A 27,215-nucleotide genomic window follows, 5' to 3' on the forward strand; every position below is an offset into this window, starting at 1 on the left:
CCCTTTGTGATCACTGAGCAATGGCTTCTTTAGTAGCTTCAGCTGGTGCTTCCCCACCACCTCCACCACATCCAAGGAAGAGTGGACCACCTGCTCAAGTTCTAATTCAACAAGAAGAAGAAGAAGAGGAACAGGAGGACGAGCACGAAGAGAGGCAGTTTTTGCCTGAGCAGCCCAGGACGTCTCACCGGAAGGAAAACTTCATTTGGCAATTTTTTAAAATTCCCAAAGGTCAGAAAAAAGTAAATGCAAGATACGTAACTTGCCTTATATGTCAAGATAGACTGTCCAGAGGGACCGACAAAAAATACAGTTTCGGAAACTACACAATGCATCGCCATATGACTAGGTGGCATCCTAACAACTACAGTGCTGCACAGTTTCGGAACGACCTAGATAATCTCCCTATTATGGCCAGAAGATCTGTTGTACCGGAAGTAACGGGACCAGAGGGCAGGGAGATGGTGCCAAATATACAAATGAGATTTGGTGATGTAAAACACATCTGCGCATTTTGCGATGGATTCATTTCCTACGGAGAAAAAAGCATCACTCTGATCAACAGAGCTATTGACTATCATATGCAAGTTTGTCCGAAACGCCCAAAATAATAAATACTTCTTTTTTTTGTTTTGTTGCTCCTGTTGAGCCCTTTACAATGAATCGTTTTCATTGCCCCCTCCAAGAAAAACCCCCAAAAATATAAAACTGTTCCGAAAAATTCAAAAACAGTAAAAAAATGTTCAGAAAAATAAAAAAAAAAGTTCTTTTCAGAACTACCTCCCCGTTATTAAAAAATTGGTACAATATTTGGAATTGTGCCAACCTCTATTTCTCTTAGTTCGCTTCCTAGTTCGCTCGCTGGTACGCGAACCGGAAGCGAACCAAAAACAGTAAGTATAAGGGAAGGAAACAGACACTTATGTTAAAAGAAACACAGCTATAAGGGAGTAAACTAGAGATACCATTACCCGTAATCCACTGCTGATGATGTCACATATTACATCATTCATGACATGCTCAGTGACATCATCAGCAGAGGATTGCGGGTTTTTTGGCAACATGCCTTATCCACGGTTTAATAACGCTGCCTTTTGCTTTATATAAGTTTTCAAATTGTATGAAATATATACCAATAGGTCGTTATGAACCTTTAGGTAGTGCTTTTCTTCATGAGGTCTGGTCGCTTCCATACACATACAGATGTTTCAAAGATGATCAAGAAGTTTATCTGAATGGAGAGGAATGCACTGAGACGCCAGATCATTCACTAATGTGTAGGCACATACAGTTACACGGTTCATGCAACAAACACCGACCAAATATGGCTTGCGTGTTGCAAGGCACGCCAGTTCCTGCTATCATCCCCACGTTCAAGTTGTTGGAAAATGGTAGTTATTTGATGCTCAATAATGAAGATTGTTCTGAGTTAATTAAAAGTATTCCTTTTATCGTAACAGTAAGTGAACGGGTTATTTGCTGCAGAAATGTTCTATTTCCTCCCACACATGAACATAGGGAGTTTTCAATCTGGCCACAAATACCAACCTTGGGACACGTTTCAACGGCATGGCAAGAATAAGAGCTCTTTTGTCTCAGAGAGAGGTGGCCTTGAGTTCGGCCCGTGAAACTTTCGTACTTCACATAGCGAACACCCATACAGAGGTGCACACCCTTTTCAATTAAGATTTGCCTTTCAATTTCAGCAACATGTTTCCGACTATCTTTAACGCATCCTCCACAAAGTCCCTGGCACACTTTTTTAAAGTTGTTACCAGTGGTCTCGTGACTTCATTTGAGAAAATCTTTGGAGTCATCCCTGCTTCCTTTCATTGTATTTTCTGCACTCTGGTTCGTAGATTGGCATTTTTACTTGCATTACCAGCGGACGCTCTTGTGCTTTTTTACATTTTTAAATATGGATGTCCCTCCTATGCAACCTCCGACCCTGCAGCTGCTGACACTGTTCCGCAATCGCATGCTAGAATATTATGGCACAATGCCGTTGGCGATATTAAGCACGGCATATGGATTATCTTTTCGGTTCTCCTACTTCACCTGTGTCCAGCCTGTATTTCACTGCCTGACCTGTGATTTCGATTGGGCCATTGATTTGTGTCTCTGCGGACCGGTTTCTCCTGACGTCGACTTTAATCAGCTGATGACTCCTATCATTACTCACGAGTTGGTTTGTCCTGGCGAAAGGATTATGGCTGTGGCATTGATGCATGGACTACTTGGTCCCTGGAATTTACTGGCGGCAGCACAGTCTTTCTTGGAACAGAGCTTTCTTGAAAACCCACCGAGCTGTCCTCTGATGGTGATAGAGGATCCGGTGCTGGGAGAGCACGTATGTTCTTTTCCGCTTTTAAATTGGATGGCTGAACTGTTTTCGGATGAAGACGGTGACTTCCTATTGGAGGCTGTTGCAGCTTATTTTGCATACACAGTTATGTCATAGACCTTTTTCATGTTTGATATGCTGAGTACTAGCATTTCATTGACAATTCATTGACTTATTTGTCAAGTTTTTATTATTTACCTTGCCTATTGGCTTAAGACTCGATAAAGTACTTGGCTGTTTTATTTTTCTTTAGCATTAAATTTTCCTAGTTTTTAATGCTTTACCTTGCGGACCGTCCACATATAAACTTGCAATCTGCTCTCATGAGATGGCACTTCTATTATCTTATTCAGTTCGTTTCCGGATCATGAGGAGGTGTCATCTAGGTCCTGGATATCTTTACACCGTGTTAAGTTAGCATGGGCTCATTACCGGTTTAAACGCCATTTTTCCTTTTTTGCAACTTCTGCACACGACACTTAGTTGTTGCTTTAGCTTTCCACCTAGTAGTTCATCGTGGTTTACATGAGAATAATATGTTATTGGTCTACTATCTGCTTTACTTGTTAAACTATAGCTGTACAGCGAGTGCTAAAGTTTCAAGAACAACACGATACAGAATTGTTATGAGGTCTGATCTCCACGACTTCATACTCATAACATAAGTGCAACTTCTGCCAATTCCGGGCATGAGGCGGGTTTTATATTGCTTTGCCGAACACACATACACAACAGTTGATGCGGTTCACATGAAGAGAGAGCTGGTGTATGCTGATGTGATTCCTTCAAATCTAAGACACTAAAGTATGGGCACGCCCTAAACCAACACAAAGAGACCTTCTTAGCAAATAATATAATATGTGTATTAGGGAGGGTGAGATATAAGCAGCCGCGGGCCGTGGAGGGAGTTACGATGGGGCAGGGAGGCGGGGAGGGGGAGAAGCAGGGTGGAGCCCTCTCTACCTTGCCCCTCCCCCTCCCCGCCTCCCTGCCCCACCGTAACTCCCTCCACGGCCCGCGGCTGCTTATAAGTGTTGCTAACTCTTATTCATTTACAGCATGTTAACATACTGTCACCATTCGCTTTTTATGTACTAGTAACTATGCTGGTAATTTTGCTACTGATAATATGTGTACTTGTATTCTCCACCCTGCTTCTCCCCCTCCCCGCCTCACCGTAACTCCCTCCACGGCCCGCGGCTGCTTATAAGTGTTGCTAACTCTTATTCATTTACAGCATGTTAACATACTATCACCATTCACTTTTTATGTACTAGTAACTATGCTGGTAATTTTGCTACTGATAATATGTGTACTTTTATTATCTAAGGTACTACGCCTGAGAAGACGGCATTAGTAAATAAACATTTCAAATACACATCTGTTCTTCTTAACTCCATGTTCTGGTTTCTAAGAAATCTATAACGACCGACTGTTCATGAGTTCCACGTATCCTGAGGTACTATAAGTTCATATTCTGGATTGTCTAAACATTGAGAGTTTGTTATATCCAATGTGACACTGTACCTAGCTTGCTAAGGAGTTTTTGATTACTAACGTGAGTTTTGGGACACCCTAATTCGCCGAGGTTCCAATCCTCTGTCCACAGTTCTGTGTGAGAACAGAAACCCTGCGACAGGGGCACCCCCGACCCTTGCTGGAGCTTCATCACACTTGCGATACAACTCCAGCAATGCATTCGCCGAGGTTCCAATCCTCTGTCCACAGTTCTGTGTGAGAACAGAAACCCTGCGACAGGGGCACCCCCGACCCTTGCTGGAGCTTCATCACACTTGCGATACAACTCCAGCAATGCGCCACCTTTACGGCACAGATACATCACGCATCTGTGCTGTTTTTGCCCCATGATGCGCCGCATTGTAAATGCAGCACACCATAGGTGACGGAACAGCGGCACAAAATGACTAACACATCCCTGGTGATGCGCCAGTCATCATAAATGTATCCCTATGCTTCTTATCTTGTTAGAGATGAACCGCCATATGTATCATCAAAGTTATTTGCATTTCCTAAATAGCGAACTTTAAGGAATAAATAGCGATTCTTTACCATTCCTAGTTTGCGATGAGCTATTTGCTAATTAGCCGAATGTAGCCCAATGAAGCCCAATGTAGCCCAATGTAGCCCAAAGATGGCCGCCAGACACACAAAAAAACAAATGTAGCCCAAATATCAGCCAGATGTAGCCCAACTATAGCCCAGTGACAGAATGACCAATCAGCTTCGCAAACCTCCGTTACGCGAAGCGGAGCGCTGTTACAGATATATATCTTTTTTTGAACGTTAATTTCTCAAAATCCACTGGAGCACATATATTGAGACCTAGCAAAGGCACATCGGGCTACCAGTCCCTAATATTTTGCCAAGTTTCGTGCAAATCCATTCAGCCGTTCAATTATTATTATTATTTTTTTTTTTTGCCCCGCGGGGCCCTTTTAAAACCTCCACATCAAACCTAGGGGGTCAGCGAGGATCTACTATGCCCCCTTATAGTTATTTCCCCCTTTGTTTTGACCTCCTCTTGTCTCTCGATCCTACCGAGAGACAAGATGGCGGCCGCTACGGACTGTTTGGAATGTTGACAGACGCCGGAGAACCAATCAGCTTCGCTTCACAAAGCTCCGTTGCGCGAAAAGTCCGCGAACCAGTGCGCTGCCCGGTCCGCTGTTACAGATATATATCTTTTTTTAAACGTTAATTTCTCAAAATCCACTGGAGCACATATATTGAGACCTACAAAAGGCACATCGGGCTACCAGTCCCTACAATTTTGCCAAGTTTCGTGCAAATCCATTCAGCCGTTCGGGCTAAAAGTGAGGCCAACCGCCCTATGGAAAACTCAATGTTAAAAACACGTTTTGGGACCCCCCTTTTTTCTCGGCCCCCACTGGACGAACCCCCCCCAAATTTTCAAGGGCTGCTCAGAAACAAAATGTGCCATTTTCCTGAAAATTTCAGCCAATTCCGTCCACAAACGCCAAAGTTATTAGACATAGAATTTTCAAAAAACCCATAGAGAAAAAATCCTAACTATATATACCTACTGGCGACCGCCAGTAGGTAATATATATATATATATATATCTTTTATTTTTGTTTATAAATGAAAGAAAAAAATTCATACTGCGTGGAGGTAGTTGAGGTGCTATGAGGGGTGACAGATAGGCAGATAGAACCCACCATGGGAACATGCATACTGCACTGGTACCCTCATACAGCGCGCACCAAAGTAACGTGTACATTTATTGATTTGGGATTGCTGTTGGCCAAGCGGGAACTAACAAGAAAGTGGAAATCCACGCAGGGCCCTAGTGTAGAGCGATGGAGAACGGAATTCAGGAGCTGGGCGGCTAATGAGGGAATGGTGAGGCTCCAACAAGCCAGAAGAGCGAATAATGAGAAGGCAATGGAAACGGCACAGGCATGGGAAGCGCTAGTGGCACTATTAATACGACCGGAGCCGGACTCGGACTCCTTGGGGGACCCGTAGGAACCTGTTGAGACATGCTGAATATAGTTGTGATATGAGTGGCCATAGGGAGGGTGGAAGCGAGCCAGGGCATGGTGGGGATTTGAAGATAGTCCAACCGTGGTAGGCCATTAGTGCACCCTAACTTGTTACAGATGATTGGACATCCTGGCCTAGAGTACATAGAGCACACAGTGTAAGGGGTACGGCGGGGGTGGCAGACAAGGCTTGAGCCAGTGGGGGTACCGTGGTGGGCCCCATCATATTGGTGGTGCATATGATGCAAGTTGCGTTACTAACATTAGAGCACGGAGGGGAGGCTGGAACTATTACTCTGATGTTAATATTGATGTAAGCTTAAGCCTACCTGAGGACAACGACTGTACGCACTGTATCCTAAATGTTGCCCTTACTGATGAAGGTCTTGTGTGGGGGGGAAGTTGTTTGGGTTGAAAACCAATAAAATATTTTTCACAACATTTTTTAATTTGATTTTTTTTATTGGGGGGTACCACCCTAATCCTTCCTTTATTAATTGCCCTTACCACCCTACGCCACTACCCACTCCTAAACTAAAAAAAAATGCTTTTACCATCCTATGCCCATATCCACCCCAAACCCATAAAAATACTCTTATCATCCAATACCTTTACCCATCCTTAAACCCTAAAATCACTCTTACCATCCATATTCTTGTAACCACACCTAAACCATAAAACACCCTTACAACCCAATACCCTTACCCACCCCTAAAAGCTGAAACAACCATTATCACCCTCCTATACTCACCCCAATACCCACCCCATAACCCATATATATAAATAACTTCGAACACCAGCTCCAATTCCCTGACAGAAATCAGACACCGACAGAGGGGCTCGACCTTTTTAAAGTTTCTTCACGTTTTTTCTTTTGCTGTAATGCTTTTCGGCATCTCTGCCTTGCTCACACCAGTAAATATACTTATATATTTATGCAAAATAAGAATGTAGGTGAAGAACAGCTCCTATATAGAGCACCCTGCAACACCTGCGACAATGAGAAAAACAAAGGTTAAAGCAATTCCCTAGGGTATTTAACATTAACATTTTTAACTAAAATAAAAAACACAGAAACTCGCCGTAGTTAGTACAGCTGACTATAACTTGCGCCCCGCCATGCACTGCATCTGACCTCACATCTGACATCACTCATGACATTTTCTATGATATAGTTTATGACATCACTCATGACACCTAGAATGGCATAATTTATGACATCACTGCTGAAATCACAGATGATATCACCCAAGCTTCTTTTGTACACATTACTCTTTAAACAGGAATACCTTAAGAGCTATGAAAGTAAGTGCAAAATAGCTCAGAATAATGTCATACATTTAACCCCCATTGGTAAAGCAAGCTTGTGTTATTTACAACATTCACCCTATACCATACACTTCATAGGTAGCTGAATTCATGTTGACTATGAACCACAGGTGAAAGGAATGATTAGGGAAAACCAAGTTCCTCTAGATACTCAAGGCGTGTTACACAGCTAATGCCCTACTACAGACACTCTTTCAGTAGCCGTACGCTTCGCAAGTCCCCTTGATTTCATTTGATTTGATTTACCTGTATCCAACCCCTGCAAGTCACTGAACCTAAAATGAGAATTGAAGTGGATAAGAGTAATACAGTGGGTGTTTTCTTTATAGTGAGAGTTTACTCTGCACCAGAGTGTTTGCAGACAGTGAAACTCTCATGAGAAATACACCAAAGAGTATTGAAAAGTATCTACTAAGCACAGCATTCACTCTATGCAAAACCTGTCCAAAGAGCAACAAATCACCTAGATTAACCAATGACTGAAGGTGCAAATGATTATACTACCTGCAACCTTCATACTGTGGTGAAAACTTTACTGATAGCCCATCTTCTGAAGCAAAACTAGCACATGTACATAGGTTAGTATCTGGTGCACACAGTCTTCTATGTTACGTAGAAATTGTCATGTTGAGACGATTCTAATAGCTCAAGGTTGCTCACAATACTTTAGGCCTGGTTACGATATTGGCAGATGGGATACTCTGTCACAAACGTGATGATAATCCCATCCGCCGTATTACAAGTTCCATTATATCCCTGGAACTTGTAATATGGTGGACTGGATGTCCGTCACATTTGTGACGGAGTATTTCTTATCTCCCAAGATCGTAATCATTGCATTAGTATGTAGTATGCAGAATCTTGGCCCTCCTGGAATCTTTTTCTGGAGTACAAAAAAATATATGTGGAACATAAACACAAGTCAACTGTCAGCTGCACAGAGTTACTCTTCAATACAAAGATTTATAATGCGTTAAATACCTCTACACACATATAGTGCATTAGGACCACATGCGTTTTTTAAACAATTATACCGATTAGCTGGACAGAGGCAGTACAAAATTAGGTAGAAAAGTAATGTGGTAGTTACCCACCAATAGGTAAATTATATAACTAACACACTCCTTGGATGATGTCATCAGTGATGTAATTTGAGATGTCATCAGTGATGTCGTAAATTATGTCAACTGAGATGTCATAAGTGATGTCATATGTGAGGTCCTAAGCAGAGCATGGTGGGGCACACGTTATAGTTATTAACTGGTCAATTTCTGTGTTTTTTTTTAGTTGAAAACGTTAATGTTGTAGCTGACAAATTCACCTAACTATAACAAAACCTTAGCCTATTGTTTTTTCTGTAAATTTCAAAGTTGAAAAAAAAAAAAAAATTATCTTTGTATCATACCTAACTATAATATAACTTTTCCGGAGGCGCTAGAGGGCGCACTTGCTGAATGGCCGCACCTACGTGAGGCTCCAGCTGCCTGGCGTAACTATCCTGCATTTCTCCTGTTCCCCTGCACACACCTGCCCGAAAATCCCCACGGAGGGGCGGCGGGCCACTCTCCACAATCGGTGCAAGTTTGGATCCACTACTCCATTGTGTCCCGGAGTTACGAGCTGCGGAGCCCCCGGCTGCGCGGACCTTGCTGTGACGGAGCCTGCAGCCGGCGCTTGGACGTGCGCGAGCCCGGGGACCCCCACGAGGCAGGTAGGCCTCTGGCACTGAGTGGGCGACGCGACCGGCTGTGGCGCTGGGACTGCCGGCGAGCGGAAAGCGGTGGGATACCTGTGAAGCACACTGAGTACTGCGCGGGAGGGGAGACGGTGTAAGCCTCCCGCGAGTATCACGCTCTTTGGCGCTCCGCTATTAACTTTCTGGGCGCATTGTTTTGGCGCCATTGTGGACCGGCTGCACGCGCCAGCGGGGGGTCGGCGCGGCCGAAGGACTGCTTTCCCGCCTCCTTCACGGCCTTGGGGACTGCCTGTGCTTGTTCCCTGGTGTGCGGCCGACTCTATTGCGGTGACTGCCTCTGCCCCTCTAGGCGCTACGCCTCTTGATGTGCTTCCCGCGCTGGAGCGCTGGTGAATTCTCTCATCCTGACCTGCACTTCTGAGCGCTCTGACCAGCCCCGCTGAGAATCACTGTGCCGCCCTGCATTGCCTGGGGCCCTGGCTGCAGGTGACAAACTGCTGTGCCACATAGGGTACGAGAACTGTCTCTCTTTCCGCCTCACCTCCGGCGGCGGTGCACACAGCGCATAGTCGCACTACTCACACAATTTGCTGGCAGCATGGGCAAGCCTGACAGTCGCCAACCCAAGCTGCAGTTTGACAGCGCGGCGCAGAAGAAGACGACGCGGCACACGGGGGACACGGCGCCACCTAGAAGCCCGATTGCGGGGGCCTCGACGTCGCCCCCATTGACCCCGGATATGGCCACCATACTGCAAGAGATGCGCCAGGGCTTCGCGACGGTGGTCGACAAGGTAGACCGGCTGACGTCTAGGATGGATGGCATAGCCCAAAAGATGGACGTGCATGAAGAACGTATAAATGAGGCGGAACGCAGGATCTCGGCTGCTGATGACGCGACTGCGGCGCATGACACTCGCCTGGCGAGGATGGACAATGTACTGAGGGTGATTGCCGCCAAGAACGAGGAGTTGGAGGCGAGGAGCCGGCGGAACAACGTCCGCGTCACGGGCATTCCCGAATCGACCAACACCGGGAAAATGGAGCTCTACATCGAGAAACTGCTAACAGGGACGGTGGGGGAGGACGCGCTCTCGAGTCAATTTATTGTGGAACGTGCACATCGTTCCCTTGGTCCTCAACCCAAACCCGGAGCCCCACCGCGGCCCATCATAGCACGCCTACTCAACTACCGGGATCGAGATGCGGCACTCAGAGCCACCAGAGCGAACCAGAACCTAACATATGATGGCGTGCCCTTCTCCATTTATCCAGACTTTACCCCGGTAGTCCAGGAACAGCGACGGAAGTTTCTTGCCGTCAAACGGAAACTGCGGGACTTGAACATTGACTATGCTCTCCTGTACCCAGCCAAGCTGCGTGTTACACACCAGGGTACGCAACACTTCTTTCTCAACCCGCAACAGGTTGAGGACTACCTTAAGACTCTGCCCAAACGGCCCAGGAGATCTGCGGACGCTGCGGACTTGAATGCTTCTGACGTTGAGTAGGCCGCGACTGACTCTCTGCAGCTACACTTCTTGCATTTCACTGATTTGCCTTCACTTCCCTCCCGGCTAGCGGGGACTCCTTCACCGTGGTGGTGGTTGCGGCCGCCTACGGGGTGCCGCGGGCGAGTGTTGGACTGCAGGTGGTAATGTATGCCAGGCCCCCACCTCCCTTCTTCCCTCTATGCTCTGGATGGCGACTCCAAGGGTGGACTTGTGCGGAGTGGGATAGCTGGGGGTGGCGGTACGTGCACCTCTGATGACCTCTACTGGGTGTTCCCCAATGACCTTTACTTGGTTTCATGTTTATTGGATAGTTTTGAGTATTTTCTGTGTTTGTGGGTGGGGGGCGGGACTAGGGTGCTGGCTGGTTGGGGTGGCTTCAGTGGGCGGGGGGTGGTGGGTTACTTCTTGGAGGTGTCGACCTTGCAATAGGCGAGATGCGGCATCTGTTAGAGTAACTGGTGACATTAGCATTGTATGGTTCTGTATTGAGGAATGTTTGCCCTTTTTCCAGCTGCGGCTGGCTGTTGAGGCTGTTGGGGAGGGGGAGGGGTGGGAGAAATGCCGGGATGGTTGTTGGGTTTTTGGTTTTAACATGTGCATGCGATGTTCTGTGCTCTATTGTCTGCCCTATGGAGGGCTTCTTAGACAAAACTGGGGGATGTGGGGTGGGGATGGGTGGTTTGTGCGTTATTTGTGGCTGGGAGGTGGCACGATCGACAAAGGCGTTTCGGTGCTGCGCCATTCTGCTATCTTGTGGGGTGTCGTTGACCTGGGCCGATTGGCCAATGGCATGTTGTTTGCTGAACATTGTTTAGCTGTTTCCACTCTCTGCTGTTGCTACTGTTCATTTACCCTCCTACATGGCTGATACACGCCTGAATGTTGTCACTTGGAATGTGCGAGGGCTGGGGGACCATAGGAAGAGGAGGCACATCTTGAGGTACCTAGATCGCCATAGCATCCACATTGCTTTCCTCCAGGAAACACACTTTGCACCCAACAAAACATGCGCATTTGGGAATAGGTGGGCCTCTCATTCGATATTCGCCAATTACTCCTCGTATGCAAGAGGTACGGCCATTCTAGTTAAGAGGTCCACACCATTTCAGCTGGTGGGCTCTAGGGCTGATCCACAGGGGAGGTATTGTTTGTTATGGGGCAGGCTGGGGCATATGTCGGTGACATTCGCATGTTGTTATGGGCCCAATTCAGATGACCCGCACTTCTTCACATCCTTATGGGCTGCAATAGTTGAGACAGGGCCACAACACCTCATGTGGGGAGAAGATTTTAACGTGACACTGCGCCCCCCTTTGGACAGGTCGCACCCTGCCCCACACCATTATACCAATGGGCGAGAAGTCCTTAGTGCGACCATTGCCGATAACAATCTCGTTGATGCCTGGCGATCGCATTGCGGGACGAGACAGGAGGGTACACACTTTACGGCACAGGCCAAGTCGTGGGCGCGGCTTGACTACTTCCTCCTAACCTCACAACTGTACACGGCGCTTACACACGCGTCACACCTCCCTAGGACATATTCCGACCACTCCCCTGTTCTTATTACACTGACCGGCTCTGAGCTGGGCCCCCCAGTGACGGCGTGGCGTATGCAACCCTCTATGCTACTGGACTCGGTGTTCCAGGATGAGCTCCGTGAGGAATGTCTGGATTTCTTTAAAAGAAATAAGGACTCTGTCCAGGACGTTGAGACCATATGGGACGCCTTTAAGGCCACGCTCCGGGGCTTATGTATTTCAAAAGGCTCGGGGGTACTCAAGAGTATACTGGCTGAATTGCGCTCCATAGAAGATGACCTGCGTAGTGCTGAGAGCCGCCTTAGGGCTAATCCTGATGGTGCAACCCTTGCAACCATTCGTGTGAAATTAACGGAGTTCTCCGAGGAGGCTGCTCGTGAGGTGAAGTTTAGGAACAAGTACTGGGTGGCCAGGCGATATGGGGAGGGCGAGAGACCTGGAAAAGCTCTGGCGGCGACGGTCAAACTGATGCGATCGCCGCCGGTCATACTGGAACTGGAAACGGCTGAGGGATTGGTTCTCAGGGACACTACCCAAATCCTGAATGAATTTGTGCAGCATTACGGTACGCTGTACACCTCTAACGGGACTGGCGGGCTCACACTAGACGACTATCTGACTGATGTCTCTTTAGGGTGGTTGAGCGATGCACAGCGAGAGTTCTTGAGCGCTCCCTTTGAGCTGGATGAGGTCAGAGAGGCTATCATGGGCATGAAATCGGGTAAAGCCACTGGATTAGATGGTATACCCATTGAGTTCTACAAAACGTTCATTGACTTCATGGCGCCGGTACTGCGGGAGGTCTATGAGGACGCGCTGGAGGTGGGCCATCTACCGGCCTCCATGAGAATTGCCCTTATTACGTCACTGCTTAAGCCTGGGAAGCCCGCCTCGAGCTGCGATTCCTACCGACCGTTGTCCCTCCTAAAATGTGACGTTAAAATTCTCGCGAAACTGATTGCAACGCGCATCAGCCTCCTACTGCCGACTCTGATACTACCCGATCAGGCCGGATTTGTGCCTGGAAGGGCGACGTCACACAATCTCTGCACTTTTTTTTCGGTGTATGATTCCATTCATGAAGACCTCCCGATGGCGGCTATTTTTTTGGACGCCACCAAGGCGTTCGATTCGCTCGAATGGAATTATGTGTTCAGGGTTCTTGAGCGAATGGGATTCCCGCCTGTGTTTATCTCCTGGATTAGATTACTGTATACCAGGCCGGAGGCCAGAGTCCTCATTAATGGGAAATTGTCGTCAGCCTTCCCGATCTCCAGAGGGACGAGGCAGGGCTGCCCCCTGTCCCCCCTCCTTTTTGCCATAGCCACCGAACCACTAGCTGCCAAACTGAGACAGCGGCATCGGGATAGTGCCCTGCGTTGTTTTCAGAGACAGTTACTCGTCTCTATGTATGCGGACGACATTACCCTTTATGTTCGCCACCCTAGCGATAACCTGCACCCCATACTTAGGGAGTTCATACGATTTGGTGCCCTTTCTGGCATCCAGATTAACTGGAAGAAGTCATGTATCTTCCCCCTTACTGCCTCGACAAGTCCGTTTCCGCTGGAGTTCCCTCTTGCATGGTGTTCGGGAGGTTTCAAATACTTAGGCATACATGTGGAAAGAGGCAGAGAGGAGCTGATACGTGCCAATTATGGCACTGTAATGGACAAGATGCGTGACAGTATATCTAGATGGATCACACTCCCCCTCTCCATGGCGGGTCGTGCCTCATTGATTAAAATGGTTATACTCCCTCAGCTGTTGTACCTCTTCATGAACATTCCGTTTCACCCCGGATCCCATTTCTTTCGGTTACTGCGTTCGGAAATGCTCCGCCTAGTATGGGGCGGTAAGACACCCAGGCTCAAGTGGGATATTCTAGTCAGACCATTCTCCCAGGGGGGTTTCGGAATACCTGACTTTGAGCTTTATTACCGAGCTGCTCAGGCCCATTATGCATACTTCTGGATACGCCAGCAGAGGTATATGCCGCAATTAGCGGCCGAACACTGGTTGGCCCATCCGATCCCCATTGAAGGTGCCCTCTACTCCCGGGTTGAGGGTAGGGATAAGACTCCTTCCACGGTGTCCAGCACGGTGACGGCGTGGCACTCCATTGGTGCTATGCTTGACCTGGACTTTCTTTATGCCCCACGGCTGCCGCTAGCCTATCACCCGAAACTGCCGCTCCTGCAAGAGGCTGGCTTTCAAAAACTGCTTGGGAAGCTAAACGTCAATACATGGGGGGACCTGTATCTGGACGGTGTCTTCCGGACTAGAGATCAGTTTTACGGGAGCATACAACCCACACCTCTTGACGTGTTTTACTATGTCAGACTCAGACACGGGTTACAAGCCATAACGCCTGACTTCCCTTGCGAGCCCTCAGTACTTCCTCCCCTGCAAAACATGTTGCTTCTTGATAACCCTATTAAACTGGTGTCCACACTGTATAAATCTGTTAGGTCTAACATCACCTATGATGATCTGCCCGCTAGGAGTAAATGGGAACAGGACCTGGCCTTCGCTCTCACAGACACCCAATGGGATTTTTGCCTGCAACAGACCGAGCGCATCTCCTCTAACAGCCGTTATAGGATACTTCATTATAAATTCCTACACAGGCTATATTACACTCCAGCGCGCCTCCACAGGTTCCAGCTTAGGCCTACTGATACATGTGACAGGTGTGGGGCTCCAGGGGCGGATTTCCTTCACCTTGCCTGGGGGTGTGCCGAAGTGAACTTATACTGGTCTCAAGTGTTTACGGCACTATCCAAAATGATACACATGACGGTTGATCCATCCCCGTTGGTGGCACTTCTGGGGTATGTTGCGCCTCTCCAGGCGGCTCACCGTAAATATGTGGCGCTGGCTATGCTTCTGGCCAAACGCAGGGTGGCCTGTAGATGGGGGAGAGGAAGGGCGCCAAAATTTAAGGACTGGATGAGTGACATGGTGTACTGCCAGGAGCAGTTAAATACATATTCCGAGCTACTGCCGCCCACTTCTAGGCCTACTGACATCTGGGCCCCGTTACAATGCTATTTGGTAACTGACCCGCTAGAGGGTGATAGCACTTGAGGTTGAGTTATTGAGATATTAAGCGGTTGTAGTTTCTTGATCTCACATTGACACTCCTGGTCTGATGTATCTGGCATGATATGTGCGCTGCTTGTTGCTCCTGCCACCCCCCCCCCCCCTCTTTGTGCTCCCTGGTCACCCCGTTTCACTCAGAACGTCCTCCCCCAAGTCTCGCGCGGCCTACTACCTCTGATACTATGACCCGCCTCGCACTTGGCTTGTAGTTGTGTAGCTCTGCTGCCCACGTGCCCCTCAGGATTTGTTATGCCCGACATGCCTGTTTCTCCCCCCCCCCCCCCTCCCCCCCCTCCTGCTTGGGTTCGGATAGACATTGCACATGTTACTGTTCATGTTTAGTTTAAGGTATAACTTGAAAAAATGCAAGACTCATAGATTTCGCTGTACTGACGCTGCATTTGCCACTCTGATTATGCTGGGGCCTGGATTGTTGTCACATTCATGCATATCTGCTACGATTTATATTTCTGTATGCATTGATGGCGGCCGGCCTCCGGGTTGTTGGTAAGACGCTGTGTACTCCTGGAAATGCTAAATAAATGTTTTGCACTTTAAAAAAAAAAAAAAAAAAAAAAAAAAAAACTATAATATAACTTTTCCCTTTGCTTTTTCAGTGAATTTCAGTTTTATTAACGTAAAATAATATTTAATTATGATACATAAATCGAACCCCCCTGTCACACACAACCTTTTTCTGTGCACAGGAGGGGTTGGCTGCAGGGCCTAGCCTGTGGCCAGGCACTACGGGCAACCCCTCACATGCAGCTAACCCCCATAAAGGCAGCCAACCCCACACTGCACAAGGTCTTTGGCCGTGCACGGCGGTGGGTTGGTCACAGGGCTTGTCCTGTGGTAAGGCTCCGCAGCCCACCCACCAACATGTATTGGGGGGATGGGGGGTTAGGCCCTGTGGACCCCATCCCCTAGGGCTGTTGTTTTTTATTAAAATTGAGGGTTGCTGTGTGGTCCCCCTCCCCGAGCCTTGTTAGGCCCTGGGGACCCCATCCCTCAGGGCCACTCTATTAAATAAAGGGGAGGGAGCACACATGACCCCCCTCCCGAAGTCAATTTCAGGCCTCAGGCTCCCATTCGCGGGGCCCGGAGGGATATCAGGGGTAGGTGGGCATGCAGCCCCAATTCCTGCGCTGATTTCGACCGCAGGGACCCCATCAATGTGGAGTGGAGTGATTTCTAGGGGGAGGGTGGCATGCAGCTCCCCTCCTAGGGATGATTTCGGCCTGAGGACCACATCCCCCAGTGCCCTAACAGTTAAAGGTGGGTGTTCTGGAGCCCACCCAGGGCACCAACCATACTCTTAAGGGGGCTGCGTGGCGAGCCTCAAGGCCCATGCAGCCCCAGCTGGCAGCCTGCATGTAGCGGGAGCCAGCATTACTCCCACCCAGAGGGATCTGCTACTAATGGTGCTCTCTCTGGGCGGGAACAATATTTTGATCTGATTTCGTGTCAGCAGCCTCTATTTTCAACTGCATTCTCCCGCTCGAGTTTTATTCAAATTACTATATACATACACACATACTGACACAGACACAAATGTATACACTACGCACACATATACTTACCCTTAGTATCCTTACTGTGTATGTTAAAGGCATATGCATGGTAAAAATTTGCATGGTGAATTGACATTGTGTGGTATGGTTGCATCGTAAAGGTTTTTTCCCATTTGTGGGTATAATGTGTTGTGAGGGGGTTTAGACCCATATTTGTGTGGGCAATGCCAGGATCCTCAGTGAGTGGGTTTGAGTTCATACTTTTCATTATGCTATACAAAATTCATATAAGAAAACACGTTTTGCTGTTATTACCTCATCACTCTATGTATGTTGCCTCCATTATTATTAACACCTTTTTATATGTCTTATATACAAATTTAAAGCAAGACGTATTGGATTTGTCGGTGCTTGTTTTACTGATGCTTGCTCCTAAAGCAATGGAAAGGTATTTGATTGTAAGTTCCTCTTATTCAATCTCCAGACCTAGAAGAGATACCAGGGGCAGAGGAATCTCGAAGCGACAGCAAGAGCCACAGGTACAAAATGGGGGATATTGTGGTACTGAAGCTCAAAGAGGGTGGCAGAGAGGGTATTCCTGGGTGGGACAGGACGAATTTTCATGGGTGGTTGAAGCCGAGTGGTCGGACAGCCTTCAAAATCATAGAGAGGCTCAGAGTGGGTCAGTGGGAGTTTTTATTGAAGAGTGATGTTTAGTGATGCAGCAGAAGAGGTGGTGCATTGTACTCGAAAACAGAAGCAGGAGGCAAGGAGAGTTCTTCATTTATAAAAACAGAAATGAGTTTCGAGGCCAGAGGAATTGCAGGATGCCCGCCACCATTGCTGCTGAATAGCGGGTTTGTTGAATACCGTGGGTGCCTAGCCTTAATTATACTTGATGCCTCTTCCTTCCACCACTTCCTGTTTCTAACTCACTCTTTCCTGTTCTCTTTTATCCCAGCTTTTTACATCTGAAACTTTCACCTTATCTTTTTTTCTCCTCATTTTCACGCTCTTTTCTGCTTTTCTCTCGCTCTTGCTCTCGGTCAAAGTCTAACGATGGAAAAAAGTACTGATCCCATAAATGAGTGCCGGTGCCATCGCCAGAAAACATATCAGCTAGAGCATTAATCAAAAGTGATCCTATGCGACCCTTTGCACGGAAAAGGGGGCATCGTGCTTTCAAGCACATTAGGCCTTCAGAAATGGGAATGTAAAATGTTCAGACAGTACTGGGTCCTGCCTGGATGTAGCATAGTGCCTAGAAGCCAGCAGAGGAGCCTAAACTCCTTCTCAGTAATTGTGGCTCAGAAATGATGTCAGTCGGTCAATTGCGCTGAACTGGATTTTACCTATGAACACAAAGATTCTGCTAGGAAGAAGGACTGCTGTGCTGCTGAAGGACTGCCACTCTGCTGGACTGCTGCTCTGGAAGAACTGCTTTCTTGCTGTGCTGACCTGCTTGCTGCCCTATTTGCCTGGGTGAGATGGACTGGACCTGCATCACTTGAACCCATAGTGACTCCAAGGGCTTGCTGGCTTGCCTCCTGTTCTGAAATCTCAGAGACATCAAAGACTTCCAACCACCCTGCTATAGCACCTGGACTCTACCATCTATGAGTCTTTCTCTGCCAAGTGGTGCCAACACATTCCTGGTCACTTGAAAGTGGGTATAAAGTGTTGCTGCAACCAAAATCCACGCGTCAACATTGTTGCACTGCTCAGAAACGGCACATTTCCATCTATTACGACGCATCAGGCTGCTACAAGGATCGGGTGTATCGCTTCGCTGACTGCACAGTGCATCGCCTCAATTTCCGACGCATCTTCAACTTTATGCGGCTCAAAGCCGATGCATCCCTTCCATCCTAAGGGTCGTCGACGGCACATTCCCTCCTGCTCCTTGCATGTTTCCTGGCGATGATGCAGAGTACTATACTGAGGGCCAAGGCTGATCCCTGTATCTGAACCCCGTACCAACACGGTTGGCCTGAACTTTCAGTTTTGTCCCGGTCAAACGCAACCAGATAGCCCCGGTTGGCACTTTATGCTTTTAAGCACTACATTTGGGTTCTACTTATTGGATTATTGTCATTTTGGTCTTGTTTTGTTCATTAAATTAAGCTCTATTGTTCTAAACAGGCGTGGTATCTTTTTGTGTGGTGTTTTACCTGTTTTAAGTCTTGCACCAATACTTTACGCATTTCCTTTTAAGTTACGCCTGACTGCTCTGTGCTGAGCACAGGTTAATTTAGAGTGTGTTTTACTGACCCTGAGTAGGATTGTAGTTCCTGCTTCAACAGGGTGCGTACCATTTCTAACAAACTGTATTTATGGATATTTTACAAATCAGATTGCTGTCTGCTGCCCAGGTTCAAGACATATAGAATTCAGGTCATTTTATGTGTACACGAAGAGCAGAGGGGTCAATGCACAGTTTAACTAGAAAGACTCTCAGCAGCCATCCTGCAGTCACAGCAACTTTAGGAGACTCCAAGTAGAAGACCTGATGGAAACGCAAGTATCTAGACACCTGTGCAGCAAGGCCTGGAAATGTGAAGCTCTCGGGGCTTTTGCTTTCAGAGTAAAAAGAAGTTGCCACCAGCCCAAGCTATAAGAAACTTTTATGACAGATGATGCAACACTCTTAAAAGAGCTGATCTGAAGGCTCCTGACAGATCAAAAAACAGTAGAAAGCACTATATTGGCGCTAATCACTGACAACACCAGTTCAGTACATTGTCAGTCTGCAGCATTGTATTTACTTCCAGTGGCATCCAGCATCATCAAAGAGTGCCATGAAAGAGTCAGGGACAGTGCGTTCGTGTCTAGATCTTGGTGAAGTCAAACCAAAAGAATCCAAAAAAATCATCAGTTTGTTGTTTTTACACAAAAAAAACTCAGTGTTAGGCAATTACATGTAGCTGTGCCATTCAGTGAAGTAACACAGGCCTCCGCAGCCCCTGCGGTGTGTGGGGGCCCCAAGCTCCAAGCGACCCCCTCAACACAGGCCGGCGAGCACCCGATTGAGTCCGGATTGTGCCCCACCAAGTACTTTTCAGGGCCCCCCCTGAAGTTTCGTTAAACAGGTGGTACCATTTTGTACCCAGGCTGATGTAGGTCCAGAAAGTCAGCCTATGCAAGGATCTATATTTGCCAATATCCCAATGGGAGAACTACTCCCCCTACCCCTTCCCCACACACACATCATGAATTCATCACAGGGAACTGCCCTTAGTGGTTAAGACTCTACTAGTGACTGACCTCCCCCTGTACAGCTGGACTCACCAAGGCTTGCTGGTGCACCCTTGCAGTGTCACTGTCACCTATGAGCTAATAACAGGTGCAAAAATAATCAGGTGCAAATAACACTGGCAGAAAGTATCAGCTGTATTTTACACCTGTTTCCAAACTCGATGGGAAGTAATCAGGAATGCCCGGGAGCACAAAAATGTTAGCACATTCTTTGCCCAAATGATTGCACCTGGCACTTTTAGTTGGATGGACAGTTATCATTAACTACAAGTTCGTGGTCCTGGCTTTGCTAAAACAGAAGCATGTCCAATAAGGACAAGTTCCAAACACTTGTTCACAGCTCTTTGTGACCCCATTACACGTTTTGAAGTCATCGTTCTGATGAGCTTTCCACCTTTTGGGCTGTTCTAAGGGATTTGTATACCGTCTGCACTGCATATCTTGGTTCAGATGTCTGCCCTATATGTATATTGTCACCCATCACGCCTATAAATCGCCTTAACTTAAAGCTACCATGCTTGGTTTTCTGTCAACTTTTAACCGATCGGCTTTCTTCCATATTTTCCAAAGCTTTTTCGCCACCTTGCCCTTCACCAACTTTCAGATTTCCTAGGTCTACTGTGCCTTTGTTGTCCTATCATTCTGACAGCAACCACCTCACATCCTGCCCAGTGCTTAAATTGTAAAAGAATGGGTGCCTGTGCCAAAAGCTCTGCTCAGAATGCTGCGGACTGTGCTTTTACATGTGGGTGCTCAGAATACGAAGGCAGGTAATCGTGAATCCACCTCATGCCTCCTTAATCCACTATTAGATACTCTCTGCCCCTTTATAGCACTCTTGCAGACTCCTACTTTCTCCCTTTGTGACAGTTTTTCCATGTTTCTCTTCCTCCTTCTTCCCCAGTGTGTATTTTTCCCTCTGTTAATAAGTGCCAGACCCAAAAATGAATGCCGTTGCTCCCCACCTGCAACCACTGGCTGAATTTAAGCACAGTTTCCATCACACTAAATTACCCTGTCTTCTTTTTTCGTCACCTGTGTGCTGCTTTCATCATTATAATCACCTATTCTCTTCCATCCCTGAGTGAATATACGTAGGCCCAGATTTATTGTACTTTCACACAATTCAACACAGCAAGCCACCTTGCTGTGGAGCATGAATGGGAAAGGGCAAGAAAGTGCCATATTTAACATTACACCTCATGATGTAGGGGTGTCTGTGTTATAGGCAGGATTGTTTTTCTACAGGAAGAGACACCTTCCTGCACAAAATTCTCAGAGTCATTTTATTTCTCCTTGTTACGCCACCACTGGGGACGCATAGCATTTTGATGCTTCCCAGGTCTACCACTAATGGTAAATCTGTGAATGCTCCAAAATCCATGGGTGGACGCATGGAAACACCCATGTGCCACCCATGCGATGTCTCCCTGGGGTACAGTAACGCAGGACAGTGATTTGCACTGCCTGCAATACTCCAGATGTATCAAGCCACGCAGGGCCACGCAAGGCCTAACTCTATTTTATGTTTCGGTCGCACACATAAAAATTCTTTAGGCGCGAACTGGGCACTATAAAAGTAACAGAAGGGGGAACTGGCATCCTGCAGAACCTGGAACATAAGTGTCCTAATCTAGACAACAGTGCTCTCTGATGCTTCTTCATGCCACACTGTTAGCTTCTAGCAATGTGTTCAGTACAGTAGGGTACAACACATCAGAGGGAGCTGGGATAGCAGTGGCACCCCAGCTGCTAGCTGTGTTAGGATTTCCACTGTCTAGACAAGTACGTAGGATTTATATATACATTATACACAAAGATCAGCACCCTCCTTTCTATGGCACATCTGAGACTGATCTGCAAAGCTGCTGAAATCTGCTCAGCACCAATAGGTAATAAGAGATTGTAGTGTGTACCTCCTTCTTCCTGATTGACCTTCTGCCCTCTGCAGTTACAAGATCTCCCTAGTCACCTGATCACATGTCTCCCATAACCACCTGCTATCGAAGTGAACAAACACCCAATGGCAAGCACCGAATATCTATATTCACGAGACCCCCATATTCATCTGTTCCCCATTATCACTGACTTTTATAAAGTTATACTACAGTATTCTTATACTTTTACTTTATTGTTCTATAATGAGTTATTGTTTTGTTTATTGTTGTGTTTTGCATTGTTTATTGAAGATTGTATCTGGAAACCAGGGTGTGTCTTGCTATTTGGTTGTGCTATACGAATATATAAAATACAATTCACCAGACACTGCAGATTACCTACATCCATAATATCTGCCCGAGTAATCCTTTACTATTCATGTCCATAACATCTTCCTAATTATCTTCCCCATAAGTCCATTCCACCTATAATAATGTGTGCATAGAAACCCCTGCCTCCCATAATGAGTTGTCTTACATGTTTCCTCTTCTGCAGCTCGCTGTTAGTGATGACACCTGGATTGGTAACTACCATCTTGGCTGTGATCCTCCTCAGTAAAGTGCTGGTGGTCCCTGTGGTGTACATGATGGTGAGGAGGCGAGTAGCGATGACAGAGGCAAGAGCACAAGAAAAAGAGAGCGAGGTAAGTTTTCCAAAGTAGCACATTCCAATTTAATTGACCCAAAACGGATTTATTGGAGCCACAAATATAGACAGTACAAGAACTCTGGCAGTGGTTGGGAACTGCCACTCCCCAGTTCTAGGGTTCTGGAATCCTCACCCTGAGAATGTACAACTAATCATACAGAACTTAACACATCTCCCTTTCTTGAACAAAAACAGTAATAATTTAATACATACATAAATAAACCTAACAAAATGTAATAAATCAATACACAACCCTTGGAACACAAACATACAACTGTATTTTTACTATCTATTTAATGGGTCTACATATAATACCATTAAAGGGATCTACTCAAATTAACCACACAAGTAATCATTAATCTTCTTTGGTCTGACAAGCCGAGCGTAGTTGGCGACGCAACTATGATCCCTCATCAAAAACCATCTATTTGAATCTCCTAAAACTGTATACAAACTCCATTCTCCTGGCCAAAACTTCTTATTTCTCACAAAAAATTCTCAGCTCTGCTTCCAAAACCAAGGATATTTTTTCAATCGTTAGAGAACTTTCCTTGCCTGACCGTATTACTGCGCAACCCCAACCTTCACAAGTTTTCTGTGATTCACTCAATTCATTTTTTATTGAAAAGATTTCCTCCATTAAAAATAATATCCCTTCCCCTTCTCCTTCTAGTGTTCACCTTTTACCCCCCAGAAACCCCTGCTGCTTGTCTGAATTCCCCCCCTTATCCCAGACTGAATTTATTTCTCTGTTACATGCAGTTAGTTCAGGCTCTCCCAACGATTGCTGTCCCCCCTAATCCTAAAAGCTGCTTTTTTGGCCTGCCCTGGCCCCCCCTGGCTCTTCTCAATGACTCACTGGCTACAGGTTCTGTCCCTAATGCTTTCAAACAAGCTGTCATTGTACCTATTCTTAAAAAACCTGGCACTGACCCATCTGTTCTGAGTAATTACCGGCCTATTTCCCTTTTACCGTATCTGGGGAAGGTTCTGGAAACTTATGTCACTCGATGCCTCGGCGCATTCATTGAGAGGTCCTCCTTCCTCGATGACCAGCAGGCTGGGTTTACACCAGCCCATTCAACCAAAGCGGTCATCGCGGCGGTGATGGATGCGCTGAGACTAGGTGCCGACCGGAACCTTACCCAGGCCCTGGTTTTATTAGATCTGTCTGCGGCTTTTGACACGGTCGATCACGATATCTTGATCGACCGTGTCAGAAATGCGGGCATCCAGGGCCTGGCTTTAACCTGGATTAGCTCCTTCTTACACCAACGTTCTCAATCGGTTCATTTATCTACCTTCTCTGCTCCTTTCTCTTCACTTTCCTGTGGTGTCCCTCAAGGTTCTGCCCTCTCGCCCCTTCTATTTAATCTCTACATGCACCCTCTTTTAGCCTACCTTCGTCACACCCCTGTAACTATTTTCAACTACGCAGATGACTTACAGTTAATCTTCCCTATCGATACCTCCTCTGCCTCCCGTACCAACTTTCAGTCCACCATGCTTACCATCTCTGAGTGGATGCATTTTAGCCAGCTGAAGCTCAATCCCAGTAAGACAGAGCTTGTCCTGTCAGGAGGGTCCTCCAACCCCTGGGATTCCAGTTTCTGGCCCCAATCTCTTGGCCCTCCACCTTGTCCTGTCGATACCGTGAGGAGCCTTGGCGTGATTATTTCCAGCGATCTGTCTATGAGACCCCAAATCAACGCCGTCACTTCTGCTTGCTTTTACCACCTGCGCAGAATTGGCAAAATCCGAAGGTTCCTCACTACAGAGGCTCTTGTACTTGTGATCATGGCCCTTGTTATTTCTCGTATCGACTACGCCAATTCCCTTTATGCCGGGACTCCTGCTTACCATCTCCATCGGCTCCAGCTGGTGCAAAATCAGGCGGCTAGACTGGTTTTCCAACAGCCAAAACACCAACACGTCTCGCCCCTGTTGAGGAGACTACATTGGGCTCTGTAGCCTCTCGATGTATTTTCAAACTGGGAATGCACTGTTTTTAAGTCACTAACTGGTCTTGTTCCTGCTTTTACTTCACGCAGTCTCAAGTGTTACATCCCGTCTAGGCACCTGCGATCTTCTGATCACAACCTTCTAACCACTCCCAGGTTCAAACGTAAAAAACATGGCGGCTCCTGTTTTTCGTTCCTTGCTCCCTCTACCTGGAACTCCCTTCCCGCCACTATCTGACTCTGTCCTGATTACATGTGCTTCCGTAAACTCCTTAAGACTCATCTTTTCCAGCTAGCTTACAACTGAACCCTCAGACCCTTCGTTATGTTTGCCTCTGAGCGCCATGAAACCAATTGGTGACAAGACCATTTATAACATTCTTTCTTACCGGCTGTCCCAGCACATGCCCTCACCAATTTTCCTTCAGTGTCTTGGTTTCTTTGTCAACTTACCATTATGTCTACTTGCATACCAATTTTGATATTTTTAAACTTTTCACACAAAGCAGGTTTATTCAAAGTAGACTGATTATTTCTATAGATCCCTACAGGAACAACCAAGGTACGTGTCACTCTACCCCTCAATAAGAAAAAATGTTTTTCTCCAGTGACAGTATGAGGTTTAGTTCTGTTAATACAAAGCATATGTTTTACCTCTTGTTTCCAGCATAATCTACTCACATAGCCAACTGAATACATTAGGTCAATAATCGATTGAAACATTCAACCAACCCATTTCCATGTGGATGATATACTTCTGTTTTGAGGTGTCTGATTCATTCTTTTTTCAGGAATACTTGTGATCCAATATTGGATAGTATTCTAGTGGGGAAACCCTCTCTCCTGAACACTTCTTCACAAAAACATTGTAAGCTTTAACCTCTCAAGTGAAAGCAGTCTCAGGTCATTCTCAATAATAATCCATCATTACTATGGAAAATCCACTTCCTATACCTAGATAGTCTAAACGACCACATATATTTATAGCCACTTTCTCCCATGCTCTATCCGGCCATTTCACAGGTACAACAGGTGTCTCAACAGCTGTGTGTGTCTTGTTACTGCAAGTGAAAGGTATGCAGTTGTGAACAAATCTTTCAATTGCCTGATCCATGCCACGCCGCCAAAAATCTACTCTGGTCTTCCTCTTCATGGCTGACATGCCTGCATGCCAGACATGCAGTTGTTCCAATAACTAATTTCTCAGAATTGTCAGAACTAATCTGAAAGTCCTTCAAACAATGCCATGCCCTTCCTATCAAACCATCCCAAACCAGAAGAAACTCATTCAAACAATTCTTATCATCCATTTGTGACAACTTCCCACCAGGTGACTTTGTAATCAATAAAAGCAACACCTCATCAGCCTTTTTTCCGCTTCTCTTCGCCAATAGCTTCTACACACGCTTCCTGTACACCTCCTACTATCCTTCTCACATGAATTGTCAGATAATAGCAATCATGACAAATGGTCTACATTAATATTCCTAATGCCTGGTATATATCTGACATCAACCATGTATTCTTGTAACCTATAGATTGAGGGGATGCAAAATTCTGCCGGCTGAGTTTTGTCCACTGTGTTCTGCTTGGAACGCAGAGTTCTGGCAAAACTCCACCAACCGGCTTGTGGCAGAGGTTTTTCTCACACACAGCTCACCAACGTTAAGTTGATGAGCAAGAATTTGCATGCTCTAGCATGATTTCTGGGAGCTAGAACACCTCCCAATGAGTTTTCTCAATGGAGGCAGTACTGGAAGGTCCCGACTGATCGTGAGAAAACTGCTGCTCAAATAGAAAATCTACTCGAGTGGCAGAAAAAAGCAGTGCCCTCTGGCGCACCACATAGTGCCCCTCGCTCTGATGTTACAGAGCAGAACAAGCTCCCAGCGCTAAAAATAAGACTGGGCAGTGCAACGTGCCATATTCTGCCCACTTGCACCTCTGCAAATTCTACCTGCCCCTACTATAGATTCACTTCGCCACATGAGGAGTTGCCTTGCCAGCCCCTTTAGTAGAGAACAGACCTACTAGCGTCCTGTAGTCAATGTGCAGGTCAAAATGAGACCCCCATTCAAAAGTTTTAAAATATTCTACACCTCACCAACACAACATTTCCTTTTCAATGGCTGAATACTTGCTTTTGATCCCTTTAAAGTATGCGAAGCAAACGTCACCACTCTTTCAAAACCTTCACTTTTTTGCATTTGTACTGCTACTAACCCATAAGTACAAGTATATGTTACAACAATTATTCTATCTTGAGGATTAAACAGTTTATATGCCACCGCCTTAATTACTGAATCCTTGATTTCCTTTAACGCTTGCTGACAATTACTTCTCCAATTAAAATTCGCCCCCTTTTTCATGAGTAATTGTAATATATATACCTTGTCAGAAAACTGCACTACAAATATGGAGTAGTGTTCTGCTAGACCCAGGAAGGAACGTAATTGTTCCTAGGAGAAAGTGCTTTTTCAATTGCATCCAACAGTTTCATGTTGGGTTTAATTATGGGGCTCCCCATGCTCCGGGCCCAGTCAGGAACTCCCAGTCAGGTGGCAGGTGATAATGTATGCCATTTTAAGCCAGTAAATATAATGGTTTTTTTAATCAGCAAATATCTACTTTAACAGGTGTCTCAAAACAATAACAATATGGAATTCATAGATGGGAGGGCATACAAGTCCTGCTAAGGCAGATCTTAACAATGTAAGAACCACAGTTCATAATTATACCAATGAATTTGTTGATGTTTGTAGGAAAAATTCTTGTACCGGCCCATTTACCGAGAATTAAGTAATAAAGGGAAAGCCCTTTTCTTTCCTGACATGAAGCGTCATG

The 27,215-nt window shown here is 46.4% G+C and overlaps 1 protein-coding gene across 1 annotated transcript in view; it reads left to right on the top strand.

Annotated features, from left to right (window-relative positions):
• LOC144755621 (uncharacterized) overlaps positions 1 to 27,215 on the top strand; it is a 589,384-nt gene that overhangs the window by 547,548 nt on the left and 14,621 nt on the right. The window contains exon 7 of the mRNA XM_078644742.1: positions 22,258 to 22,405. Coding sequence (XP_078500868.1) covers positions 22,258 to 22,405 — 148 coding nt within the window. The remainder of the gene's footprint in view (positions 1 to 22,257; positions 22,406 to 27,215) is intronic.

This window comes from Lissotriton helveticus, chromosome 5_1 (assembly GCF_964261635.1).
Source record: "Lissotriton helveticus chromosome 5_1, aLisHel1.1, whole genome shotgun sequence".
Lineage (NCBI taxonomy): Eukaryota > Metazoa > Chordata > Amphibia > Caudata > Salamandridae > Lissotriton > Lissotriton helveticus.